Genomic DNA, 26,056 nt, shown 5'->3' with positions numbered 1-26,056 from the left:
AGAATGATTGTATGAAACAATGTGAACAAAGGTTAGTGTGAAACACAATGTATACAAACTTTGTGGTTTTTATTTTTATTTTATGTATACAAACTTTGTAAGCGAACCAATATAAAAAATAAAGTTACTGTGTGCTTTCCCATGCATTTTCAGAGGCTGTAAATAGCATTGGAGGAGGCTGCTCTTCTCCTGAGCAGTAACTGGTGGGTTTGAACTGCAGGCCTTTTGGAATCATCATGCAGTTTCCTGGGCCACCACTGCTTCCAGCCATAAAAGAATATACAATATATGATTCCATCAATAAGCAGAACAAGAACAGATTAAAAAAATCTATAATCTATGATGATATAAATAGAAAAATGACAAAAGAAAAGGCAAAGGAAATCAGAATGTGTTTAGTGGTGGAGTGTATGTTGAAATTCACCTACTAGCACACTCGGAATTTGTGCATTATTTTTTGTAAATCATTCCCTGGCTGTGTGGCTGGAAAGGAAAAGCATCTGAAGAACTCTACATTTTCTTGAGTAAGGCTTTGGGTGGCTTCCTTAGGTATTAGTGTCAAATACTGTCATTTGTACTAAAACCCATTTCAGATTTTTTTTTTAAATCAACCCCCTACCTAAGACCTTGGAGGCTGTCTTTATTAAAAGATTATTATTATTATTATTATTAGGTTATTATTTCAGGTGTGGGACATCAAATGCCATTTTTTAAATACGCTAACATTTTCTTTATGGCTAAGAAAACAGTCTGTTAATGTTCCAAGAAGAATGAAACATGTTCTCTGTCTCCGAAAAATAAAGCTGTGCTTGCTTCATCAGCATATATACTACAACTGAAACGATAAAGAGACTAACATGGCCCCTGCACAAGGATCGACACACAAATTCATGAAGCATTCCATAGTTTAAAAAAAAACCAAAACACAAAGCTTGTCGACAGTGCTTTCTAGAGCAAACCCTTTACAGCAGGATTTGTCTACTTAACCACCGAAATTCTGATACATTAAAATTGTCATAGATAAATACCATGATGGTTTTGTAATATTATCTTCATATTCCTAACAGAGAGCTCTGGTGGCCTAGTGGGTAAAAGCTGTTACTACCAACTCGAAGACAGGGAGTCTGAGTCCACCAGCTGCTCCAAGGGTGAAAGACTCCACGATTTACACAGGAAGCTTCTGCAAACCCATGTGAGGGTTGGCCGTGAGGCAGTTCTGACTCAAAACAATGAGCAGGAACTCATGGCAAGAAGTTGAGCTTATTCTGAGTAGTCTTTGAACATTAGGCATTCTGTTGCCACATGGTTCAGTGCAGAAAGATTTATGACATTTTGATCTTTGTCATAAGTTATCAGTTTAATTAAAAAAACTAATCTATTCTACATCAAGCGTGGATGTGGATGCAAACTTTGAAGAAATGACAGGGAAGATACCACTGAGAATGTAGGTATGTTGTCAATGTTCAAAACGTAACTGCAAAAGTCATAGCAGATAAAAAAAAATTAAAAGACTGCTGAAGCTCCATCAAGGATAGAAGAAGACTGCCACAGAAAAGAAATGTGTGCTACATTCATGGATGGTTGGAGCCAAGGGCTGGAAATAACTGTATAGCAACAATGGGTGATTAGCTGACTCACATTCTAGCAGTAACCCGTCATATTTAGCTTCCTATGCTCCCATATCCCAGCACCATCAAATTCCATTCTCCAACGTGGGGAACTCTGGTGGCCTAGTCTACTGGCTGGGTTGCACCACTTTGGTGGTTTGAACACACCAGCAGCTCCATGGACTAAAGATGGGAAGCCTCCTATCCTGGAAATCCACTGGAGGGTCAGCTATCAGTCAGTTCCAACTCAATGGCAATGAGTTGGTTTTGGGTGTATTTTCTGAAAGGACAGTACGTTGTTTCGCATTATCTGAAAAAAATTAACCCACACAGATGTGTAGTTAGAAAATGGGAGGTTAAAATCATACACTGGTGTCTGTTTAGGTAATATCTTTTTAGCAATGTCTGTCAGCACATCCATCAAAGGTCCCAAACCACATGGAGCCTGTTATCTTAAAAATGTGACAATAGTTCTCAACAGAGCCACTACTTTGCAACATAAAGTATTGTTATCATGGCAAGCTCTGGTGGCCTAGTGGCAAGAAGCTGCACTGCAATCCCAGAGGTGCGTAGTTCAAATTCACCAGATGCTTTGCTGGAGAAGAAGGAACAATCTCCTCCTCTACCAGTCAGATCTGGTTTGACGGTACATATACACAAAAATAATAAAATATTTTCATTAAAATTAATAAAATATATTAAAAAATTTTAAAAATTGGTAAAAAAATATCGTTATCAACATACTATGTTACAGATGTCTTAGTCATGTCAAAGTGCTTCTTTAATGTTATTTGTGCAAAGAATGGTACACTATAGTCTGGGTAAGACAAATATCTGACTGATGTTAGATACAAATCCAACACAAAAACAGCTTGATTATCCAAGAACTCTTGCATAATGTGTTCACAAGATTATCACATAATGTTCTCCTTCACATAATTACTGTGCCCTCTGAACCATGCACAACCACATTTTAATGCTTTTTTCAAATAGTGTTGTTGTTTTTCTTTGACACTACACCAAAATGCATTAAGTTTCTTTAAGATTCAATGCATTATGCAATCTAAAATGCTATCTCATTCTCTGATGTTAAAATCCACTGAGGACTTTTGTTTCTACACAGGACAGAGAAAGCACCCTCACGCTGCTCCCATCACAAGAAAATGTGGAACAGACTACAAAATTATGGTTTTTTTTGAACACACTAGAGAGCTGAAATCTAAAGGTAACCAAGCAAGCTGACCTCATAGAGGGCAGGACTGTCTCACCTGTGGCAGAACAGGGGCAGTCACTGACTGGCTGTAACTCGAGCAGATAAAGAGGAGTCAGCTGAGAACTCTCAAAACCTTCTAATGTGGGGAGCTCTGGTGGCCTAGTGGTAAGGAGCTGCAACTACAATCCCAGAGGCGTACTGTTCGAATCCACCAGATGCTCTGCCGGGGAAGGAGGGACAATCTCCTCCTGTACCAGTCAGATCTGATTTGACGGTACACGCACACAAAAATAATAAAATAAATTAAAAAAATTAAAAAAAAAAAATCTTCTAATGTGAAGTCTGAGGACATCTGATAAGGGAAATTCATTCTCAAGGAAATAAAATGTTGGTAATTTGAAAATATAAATAAAACTAACTAGAGTGAGCTAAAGGGGGAAAGGGAGGCAAAAACCAACCCCAAATTTATAATTATCAAAATCAAGAATTAAAAAGGCGAAATCACTGAAAATTCTTTCGATACCAAAAAGGTAATAAGGAAGTATTATGACTGATGACTAAAGTGGACCAGACTAAGCCATGGTCTTTCCAATCACCTCACATATATGTGCAAACTGGACAATGGAAAGGGAAAACAGAACAATGCATTTTAGATGTGGTACTAGCAAAGAATAACAAATACACTACAGACTGCCAGGCAAACCAACAAATGAACCTTAGCAGAAACAAAACCAGAATGTGCCTTAGAAGCAAGGATGGCAAGGCAATGGATACAAGTTCAGATAAGATCAATTGCCACAAACGGGCATCACAGCTGTTAAAATAGAGGGTCAGGGAAGGCAGAGGAAATCCTCAGTGAGAGGGACTGACACAGGAATAAGCAACATTCCAGTATTAAATGCAATGCCAGCAGGAGTCAGAGTTAACTTGATGGCAATTAATAGCATAAATAATTTTAAATCATTAAATCTGATTACTTAAGATGGCAGGGGCAAATTCCTTTAGTTTTAAGAATAGGAAAACACAACATCAAATTTTTTTTTTAACTTCAGTAATATTACAACATCAAATTTTGTGAGGATACTGCTAAAGCAGAGTACTTGATGATCAGTGAAGCCCTATCAATTCAATGACCTAAGCTTGCACCTTAAGAAATCAGGGGTTCAGAGTGGTTATTTCTGGTTCTTTGTGGCCAAATGAGTGCAAAGCCCTGTGAGATGCAAGAAAAAGATAAAGGACATCAAAGGGAGCAAAGAGCAATGAAACCAATTAATTTGGACACAGAGAAAACAAAAAACCAGTTCTTTGAAAAGATCTCTCCATTTAATGGTGGTCTTTGAATGCTTTCTTTATTCACCCGCAGTTGGTAACACCATGCACTGATCACTGGAAAAATGATGCTTCACTGAATGATGTGGTTCACTTAAATGTTGGTATAATTCACTGTAAAATACATTTTCAAAATTACATTTGTTAGAATCACCACCAAGCTCATAAGGAAAGGCCTTTAAATATTAGGACACTTCACAAACAAAAACAAATTTGTTGATCAGAAAACCAATTTGTTCTATAAATTTTCACCTAAACCACAATAAAAAGTACAAAATTAAAATGAAATTTAAATATCTACATTTACTAGTGGTAACTGGTTAAAAAATATTAGAAAATAATCAAGTTTCTGTTGGTAGTTAAAAATTTTCTTTTTAAATTCTAATTTTCATTTGAAAGCCCAAATGATGGTAATACATACTACTGGTTTCCTTTGAAATGACACATTCAATTTCTTTTATGAAGAAATATTTGTTATTTAAATCTAATTAAGCATACTGTGTTAGCCATTCTATCAAGTAAAAATGTAAAAAAAAAAAGTGGCTCAGACAGCTTACAAAAGAACTGCTCTCATGCAACCATCATAGGCAGGGGTACAGTACGGGCTTTGTATTTGTACTTCTCATGGTCACAGAATTTTAAAAAAGATACATACTAAAATTTTTTTTTTTAAAAAAATAGTAATTCTTCATTTCAAGAACATCTCTAAGCAACATTATTTTGGGAAATGAGGACAGAGGAGTGTTGCAAGCATGTGAAGATAAAGGATAAACTGTGTACTAGTCAAGTTTAGGGAGCTCTGATGGATTAGATGTTAGGGAGTTATACTGCCAACCCCAAAGCAGGCAATCTCTTCCCACATGATTTACAGCCTCTGAAATCTGCTGGAGGGTCAACTATAACTTGTTTTCTGAGCATGTAATGCTACTGAGTTCTGAGTAACATCTGGTCCCACTGTCATGGTGTATGCAAAGGCATATGTCACAAGCATGGTGTATGCAAAGGTTTATGTCACAGCCACGGTGTAGGCAGTTTTGCCTATGGTTGCTTTTGTGTCATCAGTGTAAATGTCCACACTGTGAAAAATGCACTACTAATTAGTCACACAAACATACATGGTTTGTTATTTGTGGGGGCTTTTTTAAGTAAATGGTATCATATGGCATATCACCTTCTATACTTATTCCTCACTTGCTAAGTTTTTGAAATTCAATTATAAATATTCCTGTAAATGATTGTATTAACCTCTGCCGCTAGTTAAAACTCCCTCTGATCTATATTAAAGAATGTTAGAGAAACATGCACCCAACTCCCTACAGTAAGCATTTACTTACTGTACCAATACTGGAGGGAAAAAAAAATTACATTCACCTATTAAATTACTCAGGGTCTTCAATATGAAGTTCTTCCAGACAAAGCTTAAAATGAAGTGGGTAAGGAGTTGCAGTGGCAACCCAAAGGCACGCAGTTCAAATCCACCAGCTGCTCTTAGAAAGAAGGATGGGCAGTCTCCTTTTATGCAATTTACGGTCTCTGAAACCCACTGGTCAGCAGTGAATTAGTTCCAACTCCACAGCACATAATCATATCATCAAGTAAATCCTTGTTTTCTCCAAGGAAATGCATGTTTTTTAATCTGAGTGGGAATGTTATGACTGATCATGTTTCTCATCTTCCCCAATGAAAACACTTTAGATGTACATTATCTTACTATTTTCATGTTCAAATAACCTTCTGTCTAATCATGTTTTCCAAACCACGAGATTTTATTCTTAATCTTCTATCCTGTTTTATTGTTCATTTTCATGTCACTTCACTGTCTTTGTAGAAAGCTAAAGCTATAAGTATGTAAAGAAATATATGCCACATTCCACACGTGCTAGGTATGTGTATTTACCTGTGTAAACAATGTGGTTTTTTGTCCAGAGATAACTTTTAAAGTTTGCTGTCCTGGTGCAGAAGATGTACTGACTCCTAGTGTTCCTTGAACCACTGATCCAGTTGCCAGCTGTTTTCCAGATGTCTGAGGTGTCGGCTGACCAACTAAAAATGTGCCCTAAGTTAGAAGAAAAAAAAGAGGAAAAAAAAGAACTTATCAACGATTTGTTCAATTCATTTGGTTTTCTCCCCAAATCTCTGTAAATGTTCCTTAAAATTAATAAAATTTAATTTTAAAAAATTCATATGGTTTTCTCTCATTATCCAACATACAATAAGGTGGAAAGAAGATCAATACAAAATGATCAAGGCAAAGGACAACAGACACTCAGAAGAGCACAAAAGTTTAAGATAATAAGTGGCAAGAAGCTGTACTGCAATCTCGGAGGTGTGTGGTTCAAATCCACCAGATGCTCTGCTGGAGAAGGAGGGACAAGCTCCTCCTGTACCAGTCAGATTCCATTTGACAGTACACACAAATAGAATAATAAAAAAAAAAAAGTTTAAGACAATAGAAATAACTACTGCTACACATAACAAGCATGCAATAAAAGTAATAATAAGTTATGAGTGGTCACACAGACAGACATACAAGCTATACAGGCCTGGGAAAGCAAATGCAACTACACTGATGAATGTACACAGGTTTGATAAAAGTTATTTCCACACGTGTATTTATATATGTTCAAAGTATATACCAGAGCGTACACAGGAAAAAGTTAAGAAAACTTTTTAGTAATAACTAAATATGTCTTGAGGGATCAGCTGTTGGGTTTGGAGGCTTAAGGACAGAGTGTCCAGGGACATTAAAGTGAACTAGCACTGTAAGAGTCACTAAGAAAATGTTCTACATCCCACTTTAGGGAGGACCAACTGGAGTTTTCAAAACTTGTGAGCAGCAATCTAAGGTGCAACCATCTTTACTCCTCATCTGGAGTAAAAAAGGAGGAAGAAAATCAAAGCTGTGTGAAAATAATCAGCCCAAAAGACTAATTTTTTTTTTATTTTTATTTTATTATTTTTGTGTGCGTGTACCGTCAAATCAGATCTGACTGGTACAGGAGGAGATTGCCCCTCCTTCCCCGGCAGAGCATCTGGTGGATTCGAACCGTGCACCTCTGGGATTGTAGTTGCAGCTTCTTGCCACTAGGCCACCAGAGCTCCCCTCCAAAAGACTAATTAACCACCAAAACCTTGGCCTCTGTTACTGTGACTCAAGAAGGACTAGGTGGGAGATCTAAGATGGTGGTGGAGGTAGAGACAGCGTGGTGAGCTGCGGGAGCAGCAAACCACTTAAAGCAGGGCCATTATGGCCTACCACAGACTTCAGCTTATTGATAATTGAACACTTAAACAGTTGATGACTGGCCCTCAGTGAAGATCGAGGCTCAACAACAGGAATTCAAGGAATCCCAAGGAGGAATGGGTGAGTCTCTTGGTTCCCAACACCCTCCCGCAGAGCCCGCGGTGCGCAGCACGGCCGCTGCAGCTCCATGAGGCTTCCACAGCTGGAACTAATGGATTCCCTCACCCAGGATGGATGCTGGGCACTGGTCCTCCTCAAGACTGGTACAGTGAAGCCACCACACTGCCGCAAGGTGGTCTTGTACTGGACAGAATTCTTGGAGCCAGGATGGTGGCAGTGGGGGAAGCGGGTGCCTGCTGGGCGCCTGCACAAGAGGGGCCGTGTGGCCGACAAGTGCCTGAGCGACGGGGTGGGGGGTCGCGCCCCAAACGGCTGCCCGTGCTTGGGGGGGTGGCGCACGCCCAGCTGGCCACCTGCGTAGGAGGTGGGGGATGGGATGCATGTCCGCCATCTGCAGGTTTGGGTTTCCTTGGACAGGCCAAAGACGATGATTACCCATACAATCAATTGCTGAAAGTCACTGTGAGTCTGATGACCTTAACAGTGGCAGCATGCACAAGAGGACCTTCATCCTAAATGCACCACATATTTTGTTCTGTTGAATGCTTCTGCCAAAAGATGGTTAGACCTGGGGGGAGTCTGTTCACAATTTTCAGGTTCCCTTTATCATATATAAAGGGGAAGGCAGTGGCACCTACTTCAAAGTATAGTATGACCACTTATGGGAGGGAGTAAAAGTGGCAGTGCTGGAATTGGAGACACTATCCCTGACCACAGAGTCCTCAGTCAGGTGAGGGGACCAGACTGGGGTAGGGGCAATTGGAGGGGGAGTATACCAGCCAGCTCCTGGGGGGTGTTGCCCTGCTTGGGATGGGCTGCCTTCGGCCCCCGGCTTGGGGCAAGCCATCGCGGCCCTCTGCCTGGGGCAGGCTGCCCTCAGCCCCCAGCTCGGGGCGAGCTGTCGCGGCTCTCTATCCGGGGTGGGCTGCCCTCGGCCCCTGGCTCGGGGCGAGCTGTCGCGGCCCTCAGGGTGAGCTCCTCAGTCCCCAGATTGTGCCATTTGACCCCTGGGTGAGGAAGGTGAAAAAAAAATGCCTAGGGTATCCAGAGAATGTTACCTAGGCCACCTTCTGCCAGCCTCCCCTCATTAAACCTGAAAGCAACACCCTCAAATCCCTTCTATTTGTAACTCACAAGTTTGTTCTCTCTAGGTTTGCTCCCTTTCCTATAGGTAACCTTAACACTGAGTTTTACTCCAGAATTGACCCTGAACCCAGTGCCAGTGACAAGAAGGAAATACAACTGACAGCTAAGGAAGCAAAGGAGGATGGAGCCTCTGGGTTCAACCAGCCATCCCCACTGGACCCACCTGGGAAAACACTTTGCAGTCCAGAGGGGAGCAAATGACAGGAAAATATCTTCTAACAGAGCAAGAAGGCAAGCAGCTTTAACCCAAGACCACCAGTAAGGTGATAAAGCGTCCTCCCTTCCCCCTTTACATCTACGCCCCTGTTCAGCATGAAGAAGCCAGAGAGTTGGCATCCAATTCCCAAATCAATAAGGCAACTGGTTTAATTACCATTGGAAAATGCTTGTCATTCCTCTGTAGCATCTGGTCCCCACTAGACCCTCATCATTTCCTTCACCTGCTCCCCCCGTCGACCAAACTGCGCAGCTCTGCAACTGCATCCTGGCCCATCCTCATCCTTCTGCCCTCAACCCTCACCTCCTTGTACCCCCAATATGTTTTTCCCAATAAAAGGAAAAAAAAAATTTTTTTTTTTTTTTAAAAAAAGAAGGACTAGGTGGTATCCAGCTCCGAATGCTGAAAGCTTTGACAGGGTTCACTTCACAGAATGGGAGAAAAATGTGGAACAAAACTAAAAAATCATAAAAAAGACCAGGCTTATTAGTAGACAGAGACAAGTGGAACCTTTGAAACGATGGCTGTTAGCCACACTTCAAGCCTAAAACAGAATGATTTTATAAAGTGACCAGTAAGGTACTTCTTAGATTCAACCACTGGAGATCAAAAAGGCAGTATCTACGTAAGGCCAAAGGTCAGAAGACAGGAAGGCATGGAAATGAGGGGAGAATGCAAACAGGAAACACAGGAGGGAGGTGGATGAGTGAGTGAGCGTGGTGAGGACTGCAAAAAATGGCAGGAAACTATGATCAGCTGAATGGGAGACAGATCAGTTCTACAGACTTTCACCAAATACAAGAAAAAGGAATAAAGCATACGATCCTGTGTTACATGCTGTAATTATCTCCAATTCTGCAACTTGGTCAAAATGTAAGTGAAAGAACCACTTGTTTAAGTGTCATTATCAATAGTTAATCCCTTCCTCAGTGTTTACACAGTAGTTACACACAGGCTGAGGGAAACAATAACCTCACTTTACACACTATAACTTGGTATTATCAACTTTGGCAACTCACTTCTAGGAAAGGACCATGTTTTAAACTGCACACTGTTTGTTACTTCATGACTTGGAAAGCAGTTAACACAGTGGAATGCATTTCCGAGTCATAAAAAATCTGAGTTTGAATCCAAATTCTACCTCTATGTCAACAAGGATATCATAGATGTTATTAATAAGTAATAATAATAGTAATAATAAGTAATCATAATAACCTCTTTTGACACGATGATGCCACAATGGGCTCTAATGTGTCAGGAAGTGTGAGGAGGGCACAGGACAACTCTGGGTTCAGATTTGTTGTTCTTAATGTCGCTATGGGTAATACTCGACTCAACAGCACCTAGCAAGTCTCTTTTGGATTAAATCTCTCTTCTGTAAAATGAAGAGAGGCCCAAGTTTAAAGAGATAACCAAGTGCCCAGAGTGAGCATTCAGAAACTGTAAGCTGTTACTATTTTTCATTCAGCCCTCCTCCTGAGGGTTCTGCGTCTGAGGATTCAACTGACTTGATGAAGAGAAAAGGGGAGGAAAGTGCCTGTGCTCCAAAGGCACCTCCCAGAGGGAAGGGCTAAGTGGCTATTTGTGAAACATTACCACTGAATCAGGTTTTCTACATAATTTAGAAACATGAAGTATATGAGCGGCTGTGCACAGATTATATTCAAATCACACTCAAATATTTGGTCATTTTATATAAGGTGTAGTATTTGAATGGAATTCCTATTATATATTATACTCATGGATTTTTTGGTACCCTCAGGGGTACTGAGGGACAACTGTACTGGAAATTTCCCAATTTAATCATCAACTTTCCAAAGAAAACAAGTCCAAAATAACATTTATAATGTGGCGAAAATGTTAGTCTTAAAAACACACACACACACACACACACACACCAATAAAGTGAAATTCCAAATTAAAAAAAAAAAAAAAGTTAGTCTTAACCTCAGATCCTAAAGCTATAATGGTAACACCAGCAGCCTTATAATTAAAGGTGGTGTTAAAGAACAGGATGATGTAGGCGAGACCCCTCACAAATGACCAGACCTGTGGAGTTTGCTTGAGAATGTAGGATGTGTATGTCAGGTGTTGGGCTACCCCTCCGGGGCCTGCACTCGGCGTCCCTCCACTTCCGCCTACTCCACCACCTCCGCCTCCTGAGCTGCCGCCTCCTCCACCAGCAGCAGCAGAAGCAGCACCAGCAGCTGAGCCCGACTGGAGGTCTAAAAAGGAAAAGAATGACAGTAACTCCACATAAAGAGTACCAACCAAAGACTTAACAGAAAATCGATGAAGCCAGAAAGGATCTCTTGTACAGCACCATCCTTTCCCTTCTCCTTTTCTATAATGTCTCTGTTCTGTGACAGGAGTGAGGAGTGTTCTGACATTTAAGGACTGACATCTATTTACAGCTGACCCTTGAACAAACATGGGTCTGACCTGCACAGGCCTCCTTATTTGCTGATTTTCTTCTCTTCTGTGATCAAATATTAACTCCTGTTGGCAAGTCTTCTCTTCTTGGAACTGTTCACCAGATGATGAGATTTTAAATGGGTACTCCCAACACTTGAGCAGGCATAGTTCAAACTGAAGGCTGTTTAAGAGCCAATCATACCTTCAACTGAATGACACCTAAGTATTTCAATTCCAACCTTATCTTTCACACGTGTTGTCTTAGTTGGGAGACACCAAGGAATAGATTTTCTAAGCCAAGTATTGATTTTCACTTGAATTTGCTGAGATAGTTGTATCAATTACAAAAAAACCCTATTGGGATTCAATGTAATGCTGTAGTTTTCTTTATTTTCAGATTTTTCTCAGCCAAGGAAAGTAAAAACTATTTCCAAACAATGACTCCAGGCTCCTAGCCTTTTTGTTTTTCAAGCCCTAAAGATTGGGCTCTCTTTACTTTTCTTCTGGTAAGCTCATATAAAATTATTTGCAGTAAAAACCCACTCATAAATATTTAGAGTTCAATTTCCTTCTCCATTTTTAATCTAGTGATTACTGGAACAGATTACTTCTCAAAAGTTTGTTTTGACCTCAAGGATTTTATAAAAATCCAAGTAATGCTCTTGATGACTTTGGAATATTTAAATCACTTTTTATGTATTAAACTCTCTGGAACACCACTGCTTAAATAAAAAGAAATACCAGGGTGAGACTGAGAATCACCTATCAGAGTCAATGAAATAGTGACTAGCTTATTCACAGCACTTGAAAAGGAGTGCTAATTTCTAACTATTGTATGAATTTGACCTCTAATCCAGAGGAGAGCAATTCTTACAACTTTTTCTGTATCACTCGAATGGTTTTTCTATAATCAATGCTTATGCACATCTAAATAAATTTCTGACTTTGCATGGGGCTTTAATAGGAAGGATTTGTACACTAAAAGCTGACCTTATATTTTTCTTTCCATCACCATTCTCAGGAAAAATAAAAGCGTTTCTAAATAATGATAAGCAGAGACAACTGACTCCATTCTTACTCCCATCTTCTAGCTCTATTCAAATGAACACAGACTTCCAGTGACTAGAAACAGAGGGACCTTCTCAAGCGTCATGGATTGAATGGTGTCCCTCCCCAATTCCCTCTGCCAAAAATGGGTGTCAACTAGGACAGGCTATGGTTCTTTGTACAATTTTCAGGGAGGGGACACACACACACACACACACACTCCATCAACAGTGTAATAGTAATTCTTCTATGTGTTGTAAATTCTAACCTCTATGATGTTGATGAGGCCAGATTAAAAGCAGTTATTTACAGAGTCATTCCCCAGAATGTGATAAGCCCATCAGCTGATTAGGATAGGACATAGCATCCTTAATTAGGTCATAGCCCTGGGCTGACGAAAGGGGAATTCCCCAGAACATGGTCTGTAACACCTTTTCTCTCAGAAAAGATAAAAAAGAGAAGAGGAAGCAAGCAGGAGTCCTCAGTATCACCAAGAAGAACCTGGAGTAGAGCAAGTCCTGAGGGCACAGGTCCAGGTCCCCAGGCCAGGCAACAACATGGGGGGCAGGGGCGCGGCTAAGTGCTGTGGAGAAGACCAAGGAACACTGGGCCTACAGATGCAGAAAGAAACAAGTGCCTTCTTTCAGAGCCCACAGAGAAAGAAAGCTTTCCCCTAGAGCTGGCAACCTGAATTTAGGTTTCTGGCCTCCTAAACTGTAAGAGATTAAAAGCCATCTGCTTGCAAGATCTACTCTAGCTGTACTCAATGTAAGTAAGAAAACAGGTGTCATGACAAGACAGTTCCAGGATACCACCCCACTGAAATGAAGAACTCTCCTGGACAGTTCATGCAGACAGCATTCTCACAACAGACTCAATGTCATCTTCACAGTGTGACTTGTCCCTGATCCCAAACTCTGAAATAGAAGGATCCAAAACAACGTGTCCCCTCCTGAAACCATGATTAAATCCTTTCTAGCTAAGTCCTATGTGTATTTTAAAATCAGCTTTGGTAGATGCTGTCATATACCAGAGACTAGAGCTATTGAAATGCTTCCTGAAACAGATTAAGAACCACCCCTCAGGCGGATGGAATGGATATACCCAGAGACCCAAGAACCAAATGACTTAATGAGGGACTAACTAGCATTGTTGGTAGCGCGGAGGATGGCTCCTTGAGGGATCAGCAGTAATTTTCCTTTTCCTGAAGGATTCTTGCTGTTTGTGGTAAGGTAGAGTTTGGTGCCAGGAGGTAAATTCGCCAAGTTAGCCAAATTTGTGGCTGGTAGCTGCAACGTTGCCATCACTAAAATGGTAAAGGAAAAAGAGAAAAAAAGCAGTAAAATAATTTGGAATAGAGTAAGTACAGTGTTGTCTCAAAAATGAAAATACAGGGTAATATTTAATTTAAAAACACAGTAAGCTCTAGGTTTACATTTTGTATTTGTACAAGGCTTTAAAGTGTTGCTATCCTTAACAACTTTGCTGATTCAAAAATAATGTATAGTCTAGTTTATTGCAGCTTTGTTCACAATAGCAAGGAGTTGGAAACAACCTAAGTGCCCATCAACAAACGAATGGCTAGAGAAGCTGTGGTATATTCGCACAATGGAATACTATGCTGCATTAAAAAACAAGGAACTCATGCAATATTATTCAAAATGGTTGACTCTGGAGAACATTATGCTGAGTGAAATATCCCAGTCACAAAAGGACAAATATTACATGATGCCACTGTTGTAGAATGGGACTGTCCTTGGGGTTGGGGAGAGACTGAGTAAGATGGGTTCAATAATGTATACTGCACTGAAACAGAGGAGGGAGAGAACCGTTTAAAAGAGAGATATAACTGGGTATTTCTGTCATCACAGGAGACTAGAGCGAGGGCTATATGGTGGAGGGGACCTGGGGGAGGGTTTGTAAAACAATGAAAGAATCTTTTCTTTTACTTTTCCATAATTTTTGGACTCATGTACTTATAACTTGTTAGTCAAATTTGTGTCTTCTAGGTTGCAACACCCCCATGATACATCTTCAAGGATATGAACATATACGGCCAAGCACAATCAATAAGAGTGCATCTAAATTCCAAAATCAATCTCCATAATAGTCTATGTGTTTCCTACTGCCAAAGGGGCCCTTTAGAGTAGTGAGAGAAGATCTTCACCCTGAAACCCACAGCGTCCCTTTTCAGCAGGAAGTAGCTAAGAGAATACGCCGTCCCCTTTTCCTTATGATTCAGGGTGAAGTCTCTCTCAGGGAGGAGTGATAGGGAATGGCAAAGGACACACTGACAAAGAAGATTAATCAGAACTGGCTTTGACAAGCACTGTGGCATTTGGACAAGATCAAACTGGGAGGAGGGTAGAGAGAATAGTGCAACAATGAATGAGTGGAAGCCCAAAATCTCTGTAAATGTTTATGAAAATTAATAAAATATAATTATAGAAAAGAAAAAAAAATAAAATTGTGCAAATACATTATATTTTATCTACAGGAAAAAAAAAAAAAAAACACAAACCCAAAAATAATGTATAGTCTAAAACAGTCTGCCTCAAGATCTATGATGCAGAGTCAGAATCAATTCAAAGCTGACCCTCCAGCGGGTTTTCAGAGGCTGTGAGGATTGTCCATCTTTCACTTGTGGAGCAGCTGGTGGATTCAAACAACTTGCCTTTGGGTTGGTAGTGCTGTTCTTTACCAGTACGCCACCAGAGCCCAAATTATATGTACTGATATTAACCATGCATCCTGATTTCCCTCAGATACTATCCGTTTACATCTGTAGCCTATTATAATTATTAAGAATTACTCTTTTTATTTGAGAAAGTAGTCTGTTTAAGAGAATCAATGAAACGATGGAGGAGTTTATGTGTGTATATATGTGTTTCATATATACATACATATATATTCCCCCATTTGTATAAAATCTCTTCAGTCCCTTTGGCCCCCTTACCTTTCTAAGGACTAAGTAACGTTACACAACAGTTACAGTTAAGGTACAATCTATTTAACACATCATACAAATAAGCTTTTACTAAGTCCCTTAGAATTTATTTTTCCATACATGTGACAGAAAAATGTCTAAACACATGAGTCAGATTTTCTACTTACTTTAAATAAAAAGCTTCAAAAAAAGCAGCTTACATCTAAGTCAGTCCCAGGAAAACATCTGTAGCCTCTGCTGGATGGGACAGTCATTCTCGTCAATAATTGGGAAACAGAACTCTGAAAGCTGTCCCCCAAAATTAGGGGCAACAGCACTAAAACAGTGTTATCTTTCTCCAATTTTCTCAGAACTGATCCCAGGGAATGTATGGATGGTGCACAATTAGGCAGGGTTTTGTTCTGTTGCACAAAAGGTCACTATGAACAAACTGGGACTAACTCAATGCTTCTTAACAAGAGTCCCACCCTATCTTATATCACTTTTTATCTCTGCCATTGCCAGAAACACAAACCTCCCTGGCCACCCACATCCATCTGGTACCATCCTTCATCTGGTACTATTCAGATCTCCTGATCTGATCCCCCTGCCTTAACTCCCTCCCAAACTCTTTCACTATGGAGTCCTGCTGTGATCATTACATTGCTCTATACCTAACCTTTCTATACAGCATCTCTGTTTAATATAATTAAAACCTGGAGTTATCTGAAGAACCTACTTCCCAGAACACTCTTAGCTAAGGGCTGGGGTTGTCCTTTAAGGGCCAGGACTGGGGTAAAGCCCTCCCCTGCCCATTCTACCCACTTCTCTCTCTAGGTAACTTTCAGGCTGTTCTTAGCCCTCACTTGTAGGAATCCACAGGCTGCCCTGGAGGTTCATACCTGGCTACACTTATCCTTTTTACTATCATTTACCCAATCATTTGCTAAACACTGACTTCCAAGTAAAAGTACATCTACTTCTCACTTTTTGACTATCTCATTAGCCAACACGTCAAACTTACAACAACAGTAAATGATCTGACTGTTCAATGCATTACAATGAGGTGGCAGGCATAGCTTCAGTGGTTATGAACACCCTCTCCCTTAAGGAGGTTCTCCAGGTAACCTCTGAGAAGCTGGGCTTTGATGTCCCATACCCTCTGGTCCCACCTGCTAGTGTCATGTCCAGCTGCTGCACAGGGTCACAAACCCTGCATTGACATGCAGCACAAAGACAATCTGGCCCTATACGCCTGTCCTAGGCATACAGAACACCTGCAGTTCAAAATTGCTGTTGGTTGCTAAGGGAAGACAGACACATCATGAGATGGTGTTTAGAAGAAATGCTTGCGAGTTTAATGACATTTTTCATTAGGCCTGAAGCCTCTGCCCTAGAGCAGCCAAGTGTGTGGCAAGGTTGCCAAGGTCCTTGCAGGAAGCCCCAAGCCTTGATGACTTGCCAAGCTGGGAGAGGAGAGCATTCTCCAGGAGTTGCAGGAGAGGAGTGGTGCCCTGGAGGAGGCTCTATCCAGGAGTCTCTGACCTAGCACAGGGAGAAGGTAAAGCAGTTTAATTAAACTCTGGAACTTTCAGGGACACATCTGGCTGTATCCAGGTTTATCTCTTCAAGGCCAAATGGATGAGCTGAGAACAAACGCAAACTACATGTTCACATAATGCTGACATTTCCAAAATCACCTGGATTTTGTAACCTAACCACGTTGACAAGTGATGAATGGGCATATTACTCTGCATGCTAAAGGCTGTCATCTTCAAACACAATATCGCATTTGGCTTTTCAGCACCAAAGATCATCTTCTCCAACTTGTTTCACTCAATCTCAATGCTACAACCTGAACTTTGCTATCACTGGCAATTGCATCAGCTCTGCATCTTTACTTTGGACACCTACCATTTTCCATCTTCCCGACTAATGGACTCATGTATCATCGCTGCAATGGCACAGTAGCTTCATTAAGACTTTAATAAATAAGTAAATACATACTATGCTAAGTTGTATTTCACCTTCCCAGTAACAACATACGGAGTAAAACATAGTGTTCAAATTCCTGTTTGGTAGAGAATGCATTAATGAGGGACTTCATAATGCTGCTAAGTCTGAAGCAGATGAGGCTAAATGAGACCTGGAAGCAATTCTTAAATACTCTATTTTTTATTAGAAGCTTCAGTAACCTAGTGGTTAAGGAGTTAGACTGTCAAGCTAAAGGCTTTGAGTTTAGTAGCAGCTTCACAGGAAAAAATGGGGCAACTTCCTCTCCTGTTGTCTACAGCCTCTGAGAACCCCTGTGGGGTTAGCTGGGAGTCAGTTCCAACTCAACAACACCGTATTTACAGATTCTTGGGTAAAATATCACCTGAAAAGGATCATGTTCTTATATATTCCTTGTAACATCACCTTATCAGGCTTCCCCAGAGTCAAATCCTAAATAAAATCACTACAGTAAAGGGCATTTTGATTGATGCTGCTGCTGAAAAGGCCCCGTAATTTGTTACCTGAACCCTGTGATCCACTCTTCTGAGGACCAGCAGTAGTGACCTGCGCCTTGGTTAAGGTTTGCACGGGCTGAGCTACAATGGTTCCTCCACCGCCACTCACAATTGCCTTGGCAACTCCTTGGGTCACAACTTGCTTTGGACCAACTGCTTTGGCAACAGAAGAGCTGGCCTTGGCAACAAGGATCTGACCACCACCGATGGCCACAGCCTGCTTCACTGCTGAAGGTAACGTAGTTCCAACTGGCACCCCAACAACCTGTTCAAACAGAAGAGAGGCCCGAAGAAAGACAGTGATTCTTCCCAGTCCCTGTGGGAGCTTTAACAAAGAACAGTTACTCTGAGCAAAGAGCACAAGAGCCTAGAATCATATAGAGTCCAGTTAATAAAGCTTTACCTATGACAGCAATAGTCTTTATATTCTGGATACTCTAACATTACAGAGATTTCTATCTTAAGCCTAGAGCCACTTCTTACCTTATTTTGATGATGATAATAATGTCTTTTAGAAACCACAGAAATATTAAGGAAAAAACTTTACTCATCCAGTAATAATCTCCCAACATTTTTTTTTCATTAACTTACATTTTATTACCTTCTGATTCTTTTCTATAGAGATTTTAAAGCACAGAATTGGGATTCTACTGAATATAGAGTTTTGTGTTACTTTTAATTTAACATGATATAAGCATTTTCAGTGCAATCACTTTTCAGAAACATTTCTATATAATCCAATAATGTCATCAGGTGCCAATGAGTCAGTTGTGACGCTGCAAACCCATGTGCCCGAGAATCATCGAGCCCTGGTCCTGCACTATCTTCACAACTGTGCTGTTGGAGCTCCCTCCTTCCCTTCATTGACACTCCACTTTACCAAACATGACGTCTCTTGGGATTTCCATTCATTCATCATTGCACATTTCCCTTCCTACTCACCTCCCAGTTCGCTTTTCTCTTTACAAAGATTCGTTAAATCCCTGTGCATATCAAACACTTTTTCCAAAGGGTGAAAAGAAAACCTATCGACTGAGAACAAACATTTGGTAATATAATCTCCGACAAGAGTCTCATAATAAATGTTTATAGAATACTCCTGGGCCTCCACAAGAGAAAGACTGATAAAACAATTACAAAATGGGCAAAAGAAAGAATTTCCACAGAAGAAGATATCAGAATGGAAAACATACACATGAAGAAATTCTTCAAATCACTGGCAGTGAAAGAGATGCAAATCAAAACCACAATGAGATACCATCTCACTCCAGTAACAGTAGCAAAGTTGAACAGGACAGCAAGTAATAAATTTTGGAGAGGATGAGGTGCAATAGGAACTCTTTTATATTGCTGGTGGGCTTATAAAATGTTACAACCATTCTGGAAGGCAGTTTGGCGTTTCCTCAGAAAGTTGAACACAGAAATTCCATATGACCCAGCTATTCCTTTGTTTAGAATATACCCCAAGAGAATGAAAACTGAGGCACAAATAGAGACTAATATACCAATGTTCATAGCTGAGTTATTCACCATCTCAAGCACATGGAAACAGTCCAGATGTCCAACCATAATCAAATGGGCTGAGAAATTATGGTACATTCATACAATAGACTACTACACAGCACTTAGAAGCAATGGTTTTATAAATTATTACCTAGCTTGGGAGGGATTGGAAAGCATTATGCTGAGTGAACTAATTTAGTTCCACAAGACAAATATATCATTACTGTAGAATGAGTATGAGGATCCAAAGGGTGAGGTGGGGGGAGGAGTGATGGTGGATTCAATCATGGGGTTGTACAATTTGATGGGGGGGGTTGGAAGAATCAGGTCTAAAAAAACATGTATCCGAATTTTATAACTAGCATAATAAAAAACCTCCACAATATACATGAATGAAACATAATATAAAGGTATTATTATATGAAAATCAGTAAAAAGTATTTTAAAAAATATTCTTTCATTGTTATACAAACCATCCTTTTTTTTTTAATGAAAATAAGCTTTATTACCTTAAGAAATAAATACAAAGATGTCAATACTGTGGGTCATTTTCTTCCCCTGATGGTGTGTGATCAACATTAATGCACAACTGAAATCACCAAGACCATCTCTGTGTGAAAATTTTCAGGGGGTGGGGGGCTCTTTGATACATTTGGCCAGATATTCTTTATAACGTGTGTGTGTGTGTGTGTGTATATATATAATTTTTATTTTATTATTTTTGTGTGTGTACCATCAAATCCAATCTGACTGGTACAGGAGGAGATTGCCCCTCCTTCTCCAGCAGAGCATCTGGTGGATTCAAACTGCATACCTCAGGGATTGCAGTGCAGCTTCTGACCACTAGGACATCAGAGCTCCATTTCATTTATATGCATATATATATATACATATACATATACATGTATTTTTTTAATTGACTTTTGAGCACTCTGTAAGTGAAAGAGAAGAGGAAGATGAGACACACAGGATCTACAGTTTGCCACCAAATTGGTAGCTTTCCTTACTGTTTGTAAATCAAAACTTGAGAAGGGAGAATAAAACCTATCTCCTGAAAATGCAGGTCCTACCCAAACGCAAACTCTCCCACCTCTAGAGATGGGAGGTTCACAGCCCGTGAGCCAGAAGGAACATGGGAAGAGAAAAAAGCTACCACTCTGAAAACATAGAAAATAGGGGAGATGAGTGGGCAGTTCTCATCCTGGGAGGAGATGGACAATCTCAAACACTGGTGAGGTGCTAGGTGAGGCGCTAGGATCTGGCGTTGTGTGTGGTCTCGGCCAAGAACTCCAGGACCAGACCCCTGGCGTGAATGATGCCTCGCTTCAGCGGTTCTTGCTCCCCACGTAGGTGGACCTGCTCTCCTTGCCAGCTCCTCAATGATGGCCCTTGCTCTGTGGCACCTGGCTGTTCCCAGTGCCCTGGTGTACCTGAGGGATGGTGGCCATAGTCACTCTGCAGCTGGTGGTACTGGGAGGATGTGGCCATGCTGGTGCAAGGAGAGTGGACACGCCCAGCTGCGCTGAGGGTGGCGGTGGCGGCGGCAGGCGTGTGCGCCCGTCCATGCGCCTGTGGGGCTCCAGCACACTTTTTCTTGTGGCCATGTGGACAGCCCGGCAAATATGGCCACCTCCACCCTACTGCCCACCACAGCCATCGGCAGGCACAGCGGTGGCCACAAACTTTTTGCCCTGTCCTCACTTTTAAGGTACATTCTGGTTGTACTTCTTCTAAGACACATTTATTTCTTTCTCTAAGATAGAATTATTTCATATTCTTCACCAACACCATAAATCAAAGGTATTAATTCTTTTTTGTTCTTCTTTATTCACTGCCAGCTTTCATGTGCATATGCTGTCGCACTGGTTCCTACTCATAAAGACCCTTCGTCAAGTTTCCAAAGCAGTAAATCAGTGTAGAAGGACAGTGGTCATGCTTCCTTGCATGCATATGTTGTTACGTATCCTCAAGAAGCACCAGCTCATAGATGACCCTCCAGAGGATTTTTAGAAGCAATATCCTCACAGGAGGAGATTGCCCAGCCTCCTTCCATCAAGTTGCTGGTGGATTCTGTGTGCCTTCAAGCTGGCAGCTCAGCTCCTTATCACTAAGCCACAGAGTTCCTTGTTGTTGTCGGGTGCCATCGAGTCAAGTACGGTGCACAGTGACCCTATGAACAAAAGATCTGAATGCTGTTCCATCCTCACACTTCCTGACACACAAGAGCCCACTGCAGCAGTCACAGTGTCAATCCACCTAGTTGAGGGTTCTCCTTTGCAACCAAAAATACCACAACTTGGATCAGGGAGACCTCAGTTTCTCAAAGTGACATCTTTACTGTGTAGTATTTTAAAAAGATCTTTGCAACAGATCTGCCCAATGTAATATACCATCTGATCTCCTGAAAACGGTTTCCATGGACAGGGACTGTGGATTCAAGTAAAATGAGATTCCTGATAGTCTCAATCTTTTCAGTTTACCATGTGCTGCCGACTGTTCCAGCTGTGAGTTGTTTTCTTTATGCTGCAGTAAAAACCATACCAAAAGCGTCATCGGCAAATGCTTGAAGTTCTCACTTACAGCAAACAAGGTTGTGTGACATGCTATCTCAAGTTTGCTCTTAAATCTTTCTCCAATCCTTATACCTGTCGAATTCTTCATATATTTAAGTTTCTCAGATTTTTGCTTTGTATGTTATATAGTCACCTATGTAAACATTTCACTATTGCTGGGTATTTAAGATAGTTCAAACTTTGCATCACTAACAAAAACCAGAAACACTCTAGTATATCCTTCAATATATCCTTTAAAATATCCTCTCTTTTGTATCTACTTCTATGCCACTACAAATGAAACAATTTTTCACTCTAGAGCTCTTTCCAATATACATTTGTTTTAAATATTGTTCTTGTTATGTACCACTGAGTCGCCTGTAACTCACAGTGACCCTGTATACCTGAACCTTGCTCTATCCTGTGCCTGACTCTAAGTAACTGAACCCTGCTCTATCCTGTGCCAATCTTCTTGTCTCTGCCACACCTACCGCCATTACCCCAATCACCAAATCAATCCGTCCTGAAGTACTTCCTCTTTTGTGCTGTCCCTCCAACATCCAACACATGATGTCCCTTTTCAAGGACCGGTCCCTCCTTGCAACATATCCAAAGTATGTCAAACGAAGCTTCAGAATCCTTGAGTCCAAGCAGCAGCCTGGTTTCACCCTCTTATGATGAACCTGTTTGTTCTCTTAGCAGTCCATGGTACATTCAATATACCTCTCCAGCACCACAGCTCAAAGGCATCAATTCTCCTTCCATCATCCCTATTTATAATAGATATTACATATATGAACTTACTAGATGTATATGTGTGTGTGTGTGTGTGTGTGTGTGTGTACACACACGCGCAGAGTATTCCATGTGACACTCCAAGGTTTTTTTTCCAAAGACGGTCCTTTACTGACAGCTGCTTAAAATATTCCAGTCCTTACTTAATTCAAATAAATTTCAACTCAGTTGGACTGATTCAGACAAAGGCTCTCGGGTGCCAAAGCAACAGGGGGTGTGATCCACTCATGGCCACTGGCCCATCTTCTTCAGGGTTCAACTGAGCTCCTCAAATTTATGGATCTGACAGATGAAGAAATCCCTGTATCACCTGGCAACACTGGTGTCTGCAATGTGGATCATGTCCTTATCGATGCAGAAGTTAACCTCTAAGGCAGACTGAAATTCCCCATCCAGGGCGGAGATGCCGCTGGTCCACACCAGGTTCTTCATTTTGTGCTTGGAGACCGGTAGCTGGATCCGGAATTCCTGCTCATGAGGTCCAAGAAGGCGGCCAGCCTGGCCACAGGCATGGTGGTTTAGAGCTTGAGAAAGCAGGGATGGTGGAGAGCTGGGCCTGCTGCTGGACTTCGTCAGAGAACACCTTCAGCTGCTGCAGGAACGGCTCCTTGTGGTAGTTGGGGTGCACACTGTCATAGTTAAGCACCACCATTGACAGGAACTTGGGTCACAAGTAGCTGAAGCGCTCTTCGTAGACCTGTAGGTTGCCCCTCTGCATGTGCAGCATCCTGTCGCCGGACTTCTCCTGCAGCTGGAGGTGGACGCTCTCTTTGAGGTACACGGTGAGGGCAATGGCCAGCAGCGTGTGCATCTGCTCATTCTGCTTGTTAATCATCTCGTACTTATACATGATCCGCTGGAACATGTTCTTGGTCCTCTAGATGTAGAAGAGGATGTTATCAAAGACTCGGATGGTGTCCTGGTAACGGCGCACGATCAAATATGCAAAGCCAACATAATAGTATGTCATGACCCGGTACTCGGGACCTGGGAATACATGCTCTTCTTCTTCTTGTTGAGCTAGATATTGTCCGGCACCTTCATGGCCTGGTAGTAATCCCCCAGTAGAGAGTGCAGGCGCAGAAGCCCCACCAGGCTGAAATAGCTGAGCATCTTGTAGAGGGAGTACCGTCCGTACTCCCCAGCCACGCTCTCGGGGTCACCGCCACTTGTGTACACCTCCAGCTGATGGCTGACATTGGATTTGTCTACCAGGGAATGAAAGACGTTAAGGACACTGTGAACATTCCAGATTTGGGGACTGGATCGAAGAAGTCAAACTCCTCTGACTTCTTGGCAGTCTTAAAGTGGTACTGACTAAACAACTGAAACTGGTAGATGAACTCATCGATTATTTCCCAGAGGTACTGGTTGGGTACTTACTTATAGAAGGGCAGGACCATCAGCATTAAGAATATAGTGGATGGTGAGCTCTGGTGGCCTAGTGGCAAGAAGCTGAACTGCAATCCCAGAGGTGCGCAGCTCAAATCCACCAGATGCTCTGCTGGAGAAGGAGGAACAATCTCCTCCTGTACCAGTCATATCCGATTTGATGGTACACACACCCACATAAATAATAAAAAAATAAAATAAAAAAAAAACAATGTAGTTAAAGAGCACGCAGTAGTTGTAACAGGATAAAAACCTCTGCTCCAATGAGGGTGCCTCGCTGACTCTGGCATAGATGTGTCTGTAGTGTAATTCTCTGTACACAATCAGGAAGACGGCATCGTTGCCAACTTGTGGAGCAACGGTTTCAGCTTCACGCCAAGGCGTACTCGTGAAGAATCTGTCAGCTTGGTCTGGCTGTTCTCATGGATCTCATACACCTTCTGGTCAATGACACTGCTGGAGACACGACTGGCCTGCAGCTCAAACACCTTCTGCTCAATCAAATCCGAGACCGTTTTATGGAAATACTGGATGAAGGTACTGATGACTCTGGGGGTCACCTGACACATCTGCTGCTCATACTGACGTTCGTAAACCAGGTCCTGCTTTGGATCTATCATAGCCGCCAGATGGATAAGCACAGGGATCATAAACAGCCTTGGGCTCGTAATCATCAGAGGGATAAGACATGGCTACAGCGATCAGCAACACTGCCGGAGAGACCCACTCCAAGTTATTTTTAAAGAAAAGTTTCAATAATTTCCCTCCCTGAAAACAGGTATTCTGTGAAATAAAGGGATTAAAGCAAGAAAAATATTTAATTGGAAAAAAGTGAAGGCCCTTTACCGAAACTCTTACTCTTTAAAGACAAGGATGGCAAAGATTCATCTCTCATTATTTGGACAGGTTGCTAAGAGACTATTTCTTGGAAAGAGATCTCATGCTTGGAAGGGTAAGGAGGGTCAGTGAAAGACAAGAAGCCCCCCAACACAACGGACTGACACGGTGACTGCAGGCAATGGGCTCAAGTGTATCAGAGATGGTGAAGATGGCACAGGACAGTACAAGATTTAGATATGTTGTTCACAGGGTCACTATGAATGATACTCAACTCGAAAACCCCTAACAACACAATATCATCCACTAAATTCAGACCACTCACTCCAGTCCTAAGAGCTTTTATTCTGTAAACTGAAAACAAGGGTATCTGGCTTTCTTTTAGGGGAAACCCTTTACAGAGATCCCAGGAAAGGGTAAGGGATTTAAAGTAAGACTTCAGAGCACTAAATTTCTTTTTCTAAGACTGTAACACTTCAGCCTAGATCCTGAGCTTATCTATCAAATTTCATCTTATTTCAACCCCACAAAAATTCTCTCTGTATTCCCAACTCCCTTAAAAATCAAAAGATGGTGAAGCTTTGTATCACATATTTTTGGACATGTTGTAGATGAGGCTATTCTTCGGAAAGGGACATCACGCTTGGTAAAGGAGAAGAAGACAAGACAGACTGATACAGTGACTGTGGTAGTGGGTGCAAACGTGTCAAGGATGATAAGGATGGCAAAGGATTCAGATCTGTTCACTGGGTTGCTGTAAGTTGTACTCAACTTGACAGCACTTAACAGCAACAATTCTTTTCCAGCCTTAAAAGAGACTCTGAAAATTGCACTGGAGCATAGAGAAGCCAAAGCACAAGGAAGAATTGAAGATACTAAAGAACTGAAGATTTCAAAAGGCAGCACACGATGACAAAGTAAAATATTACAATGAAATGTGCTAGGAGTTGGGAGTCAGAAAATCAAAAGGGCAGAACTCGCTCAGCATTTCTTAAACTCAAGTAACTGAAGGACAAATTCAAACCTCAAGTTGTTATAATCAAGGATGCTTTAGGCAGAATATTAAATGATCCAGGAAGTATTAAAAGAAGATGGAAAGAATATACTGAGTCACTGTATCGAAAGGAATTGGCAGACACAGAAGAATTTCATAAAACAACATATAAGCAAGAGCCTGTGATGATGAAAGAAGTAATTCAGGCT

General features: G+C 41.3%; 1 protein-coding gene and 1 pseudogene across 1 annotated transcript in view; both read right to left on the bottom strand.

Moving 5' to 3' along the window:
• Positions 1–26,056, bottom strand: part of YEATS2 (YEATS domain containing 2) — a 106,294-nt gene that overhangs the window by 38,680 nt on the left and 41,558 nt on the right. Inside the window, exons 15-18 of the mRNA XM_006884056.1 lie at positions 17,781–18,039; positions 13,483–13,644; positions 10,926–11,101; positions 6,047–6,205 (exon numbers count right to left, since the gene is read on the bottom strand). Coding sequence (XP_006884118.1) covers positions 6,047–6,205; positions 10,926–11,101; positions 13,483–13,644; positions 17,781–18,039 — 756 coding nt within the window. The remainder of the gene's footprint in view (positions 1–6,046; positions 6,206–10,925; positions 11,102–13,482; positions 13,645–17,780; positions 18,040–26,056) is intronic.
• Positions 22,850–24,706, bottom strand: LOC102861691 (annotated as a pseudogene).

This window comes from Elephantulus edwardii, unplaced genomic scaffold (genome assembly GCF_000299155.1).
Source record: "Elephantulus edwardii isolate Elephantulus edwardi_28Jun2011 unplaced genomic scaffold, EleEdw1.0 scaffold00031, whole genome shotgun sequence".
Classification (NCBI taxonomy): Eukaryota; Metazoa; Chordata; class Mammalia; order Macroscelidea; family Macroscelididae; genus Elephantulus; species Elephantulus edwardii.
This window is presented reverse-complemented; position numbering and strand designations above follow the sequence as displayed.